The sequence below is a fragment of the Oryctolagus cuniculus genome, chromosome 4 (genome assembly GCF_964237555.1).
Source record: "Oryctolagus cuniculus chromosome 4, mOryCun1.1, whole genome shotgun sequence".
NCBI lineage: Eukaryota > Metazoa > Chordata > Mammalia > Lagomorpha > Leporidae > Oryctolagus > Oryctolagus cuniculus.
In genome coordinates, this window is record NC_091435.1 from 98183878 (window position 1) to 98189410 (window position 5533).

Genomic DNA, 5533 nt, shown 5'->3' on the forward strand with positions numbered 1-5533 from the left:
TCTCCATTCCTAATCAGAGGTTTCCAAGAGCCTAAATGACTATCAACCAATAATAATCCACTTCCAGCTGTCAACCAAAGAATGACTAAACAATGGCTCAGCATTCCACTTGATTTATTTTTAGGTTTTATTTTATTTATTTGAAAGGCAGAGACGTAGAAGGAAGGGGAGAAGAAAGGAAGGAGGGAGGGGGGAAGAGAGAGAGAGAATATTTTATTTACTGGCTTACTCTCCAAATGGGTACAATGACTGAGACTGGGCCATGCTGAAGACAGGAGATTGGAACTCCATCCAGTCTCCCACATGGGTACAGGGACCCCAAGAACTTGAGCCATCTTCCTCTCCTTTCCCTGAGGCATTAGCAGGGAGCTAGTTTGGAAGCAGAGCAGTGGGAACTCAAACCAGCTCTCTGATACTGGATGCCAGCATCGCAGGTGGTGGCTTAATCCGATGTTCTATCCTTCTAGTCCCTTAGCCTATCTCTTTAAACAATTTGCTAATGACTGTTCCAGGCTAAAGTACTTGGTTGAGGTCAGATATATGATCCTATGAGTTGCTTTGGACATGTACATGAGGAAAAATTGTCTCCCTTTCTATTCTAAATTTTGTTTGAAAATTAACCTGAGAAATTTAGGCAAGAAGCCAAAGAACGCAAATTTTCTCATCTCTTATTTTTTCACCATCCAACAGCATTCTGGTTTCTGGCTTCTCCTCTGAAATCAGCTCCACAAAGGTTGCCAACGGGCTTGTTTCTGACACCAGTAACCACTCCTTTTATTTTACTTTCAAGACACACCTTGCAATTGCCCATGTATCTCTTTGGCTCCCCTTCTTTTTTGTATACTTTGCTTCCTGTGTCCCATAAAGGTTGGCATTCCACAGGGATTTGGGCTGGCCTTTGATCTCTTCCTCATCTATACTGTACCCTTGGGTATCTCCACATATCACCATAGTTCCAGTTATTCTCTACGTGCTGAAATTGGTATTTTTTGGTCTGAGCTTAAGACCTGTGATTATACCTGTCAACTGGAAATTGTTAATAATGTATTCCAAAGATGGGTTAATACAACAATGCCTAAATATGAACTGCTCTCCACAAGCAATTCAATTTCCTTTTTTTTGCTGACCCAATGAATTAGAATTAAAAGATGTTTATTTTGGTGCAAAAAATTTTAAAACATATTAATAGTTTTTCATAATACCCGTGATCCATATACTTTTTGAATACCTCCCACACTACAAATCCAGAAACGAGCATAGTTCGTGACTTGGTTACCTGCTCCCCACCACCATCTATTACTGAATCCTGTAAATTCTACCTCCTAAATCTCTTCTCTCCATGACTTCTGCTAAGGTTCTTGTCCAGAACACCCTTGCATAACTGTCCTATTGCATAAATTACTGCGTCATGGTCTTCTACCAAGCCCCTCTGCCTCTTGTCCTGTTTATTATCATTGTCCACATCAGAATCAGACTGATGGCTCTTACTTAAAAATTTGATTATAGCTTCTCCAACTCTTCATTGGCTCTCCCTTGTGCTCACAAGGTTCTGGATAATTTAGTTTCTGCCTAATTCAGCAGCCTAATCTCTCTGACTCACCTTGATCTTGATAGTTCAGCCACACTGAATTTTCCCTGTGTATTTCTCTCTTTGCTTTTCTCCTAGACCCTAACATTGCTGTTCCTCTTTCCTGAAATTTCTTCCTTGAATAATTTGCCATTCTTCCTATCTCCATTCAAACAACACTTTCTCCTACAAGTCTTTCTTGATTCCCTCTCAATGCATGTGTCAGACCACAGCTCCCCCACTCTGGGCCTCCAACCCCCATATTGACCTTATTACTAAGATGTGTCACCTAGAAATGAAATTGTCTCTTTTCTAACCTACTGCCCTGGCACATACTACTATATGAGGACAAAGGTTTCTCTATAACAGTCTACTGTGGTATTTGCTAAATCATCATTGAAGAAATAAATGAACTTGGTGGTTAAACCTATTCTGTTTTAGAAATCAAATAAGACTTTCTTTTTAGTGGAACATGTATAGTAAATGTCAATCAAAAAACAAACCTCTGTTTCAGAGAACTTTGTTTCTGAGGAACACTCACCCTCAATGCCAAAGTTTTTTATTTATTGGTCATTAATAAATTACTGTGCTGGTGCAGTTTGTGACATCTGCTCAAGGTTTCTAACAATATGTCAGAAGTCCTGTTAAGAACCAGTAAGAGTGGATAACACAGAGGAAAACAGAAAGGGACCAATCAGTCTGTAAAACCACACACTTCTATTTCTCCTGAAGCTTCTATTTCGTGTATATGCTTTGGCTCACTTAACCCCTCATCACTTTTTTTTTTAACCAAGATTTTCTTTTTTAAAAAATTTTATTTAATATACAAATTTCACATACTTCATATGTGCAGATTTAGGAACATAGTAATACTTCCTACCCTACCCTGCCTACTGCCCATGCTCCCACCCTTCCACCTCCTTTCTCTCCTATTCCCTTTCTAATTTTTTATAATGGACCTACTTTCTGTTTACTTATACTCATAAGATTAACTCTACATCAAGTAAGAGTTCAACAAATAAGTAAGAAGAAAAAAAAAAACTGCTCCCCAACAGCAGAGACAAGGGCTATAAACAATCATCAAAACTCAAAATATCAATTTCACTTCTACACATTACATTTTAGATACCCTATTAATTATCATACCTCACAGAAAATATATGGTATTTGCCTTTTTTGGACTTATTAATTTCACTAAGTATAATGGTTTCCAGTTGCATCCATGTTGTTGTAAAAGACAGGGTTTCATTCATTTTACAGCTGAATAGTATTCCATAGTGTATATACAATAATTTCTTTATCCAGTCATCAGCTGATGGACACTGGGTTGATCCCATATTTTAGCTACTTGGAATTCAGCTGCAATAAACATTGGGGTACAGATAACTCTTTCATATGCTGATTTCATTTTCCTTGGGTAAGTTTCTGGGAATAAGATAGCTAGGTCATACGGTATATCTAATTCAAACTTTCTGAGGTATCTTCATACTGTATTCCACAATGGTTGTACTAGTTTACATTCACACCATCAATGGATTAGGGTACCTTTTTCCCCACACCCTCACCAGCATTTATTGTTTGTTGATTTCTATATGAGAGAGCTGTTCTAAACGGGGTGAGGTGAAATCTAATCGTAGTTTTGATTTGCATTTCCTTGATGGCTAGTGATCCTGAACATTTTTTTCATGAATCTGTTGGCTATTTGAATTTCCTCTTTTGAAAAATGCCAATTCAAGACCTTTACCCATTTCTTAACTGGATTGTGTGTTTTGTTGTTGTTGAGTTTCTTCAGCTCTTTAGATATTCTGGATATTAATCCTTTTCAGTTTCATTGTTTGCAAGTATTTTCTCCCATTTAGTTGGTTGCCTCTTCACTTTGCTATGTGTTTCTTTTGCAGTGCAGACACTTTTTTGCTTGATGTAATCCAATTTGTCTATTTTTTATTTGATTTCCTGTGCTTCTGGGGTCTTTTTTTTTTTTTTTTTTTTTTTTTTAACAAGTGGTAGTCAATTTATTAAAACAGTCGGTTGGCTTAGGCATCTGCAATGGTGACTTCAACTTCCACTCCCGGCTCAATGCTGATGGAAGTGATCTGTTTCACAATCTCAGAAGGGCTGTGCAAGTCAATGAGCCGTTTATGGATTCGCATCTGGAAGCGGTCCCATGTCTTAGAACCTTCACCACAAGGGGTTTTTCTTGTAGTGATTCGCAGTGTCTTGGTAGGCATCCGAACAGGTCCTTTCACTTTCAGATTCTTCTCCTTTGCTCCTCTGATCAAGTCAGCACACACCTTCTCCAGGGACTTGACGTTGCGACTGGTCAGGGTGATCCTAATTCGGTGAATGGCCACCTCTGGTTCCACGGGTGTCTTTCCGGTGTCTTTAAAAGCCATGGCTGCGGCGCGGCTTCCTGACCGACTTGTTCCTCGGCGAGAGCGAACAGCGGTGAGTCAGGAGCAGGAGCGGGCGCAAACACGCTCCGCACCTAAGGCTACCGCGTCGTCTTCAGAAAAAAAGCTCTGGGGTCTTTTCCAAGAAGTTTTTGCCTATGCCAATGGCTTGTAGAGTTTCTCCAGTGTTCTCCTCTAGTAATGTGATGGTATCAGGTCATAGATTTAGATTCTTGATCCATTTTGGGTTGATTTTCATGTAAGGTGTAAGGTATGAGGTCTTATTTCAATTTCTGCACATGGAGATCCAATTTTCACAGCAGCATTTGTTGAAGAGACTGTCCTTTCTCCAGGGATTGGTTTTAGCTCCTTTGTCAAAGATTTCTTGGTTGTAGATGTGTGGATTGGTTTCTGGAGTTTCTATTCCGTTCCATTGGTCTCCACGTCTATTTTTGTGCCAGTACCAGGCTGTTTTGATTATAACTGTCCTGTAGTAAGTCTTGAAATCTAGTATTATGATGCCTCCAGCTTTGTTTTGTTGTATAAGATTGCTTTAGATATTTAAGGTCTCTTGTGTTTCCATATGAATTGTAGCATTATTTTTTCTAGATCTGAGAAGAATGTCATTGATATTTTGATTGGTATCACCACTTCAAACATGGTTTCTTCTCTTTTCTATCAGCTTTGAGATGTCACATAGACTCAATCTCTTTTCTTGGTCCCACCCTATTCAACCTTCTGTACCACAGTACTGGAGCTTAAAATATAATTCAGCTTCATGGTGGGTAGAGTGGCAGGTTCTTGACTGCATGGCTGCAGAGGGTTGTGCTGTCTAATTTGGGAGGAACTAGCCATAAGTGACTATTGGGAATTTGAAATACTGGTAGTGAGACAGGGAAGTTAAGTTTTTAATTTAGCTTAATTTCAAAACTAGATTGAATAAAAAAACTTCAAAATAACATCAGAATATCTTGGATATGTACATTTATTCAACTGTAAATTTTATGCTATCTAGATCATTTTTTCTAATAAAAACTGATGTGTATTTTATAACAGCATATCTCAATCTGATCTTTCTGTTTTATCATCTATGAAAATAGCAAGACTAAGATCAATGACAACTTTACAATACTAGTAAGCATTTACTAGATACTGTCAAAGTGCCAGACACTGCTGAATTTTTTTGGGAGGACAATTCTCATAATAACTGTACAATGAGACTACTTTTATTCTCATTTTAAATATGAAGAAACTGAGGCATACAGTTAAAATGATTTGTCATTAGCAGAGTCAGGACGGACTTGAAACCTGATATATGACTTAGCAGTGGTCATAGTCAGTGAAATGGAAAGATTATACCTAAAATGAGCCACTTATTACAAGAGTCATGGAGTGATACTTTTATGAGCTCTATTTAAGAGATCATATGATAGCCACTAATAAATTATAAATTTATTATATGCTATTATATAAATTATTATATGCTATTATTTACTATATGCTATTATATAAATAGCATATATCACCACATATAGCACCACAGGGTGCTCTGTCTAATACAAAATAGAATAAAGCT

At 37.8% G+C, this 5533-nt stretch overlaps 1 protein-coding gene across 1 annotated transcript; it reads right to left on the reverse strand.

Annotated features, from left to right (window-relative positions):
* Nucleotides 1-3497: 3497 nt before the first annotated feature.
* Nucleotides 3498-4095, reverse strand: LOC100341365 (small ribosomal subunit protein uS10). The gene has a single exon (XM_002716450.5). The coding sequence runs from the start codon at nucleotides 3958-3960 to the stop codon at nucleotides 3601-3603; it is 360 nt and encodes a 119-aa protein (XP_002716496.1). The 5' UTR covers nucleotides 3961-4095; the 3' UTR covers nucleotides 3498-3600.
* Between the last annotated feature and the right edge of the window lie 1438 nt (nucleotides 4096-5533).

Coding starts and splice junctions, on each gene's coding strand:
- LOC100341365 (XM_002716450.5), bottom strand. CDS start 3,960: ATGGCTTTTAAAGACACCGGAAAGACACCCGTGGAACCAGAGGTGGCC.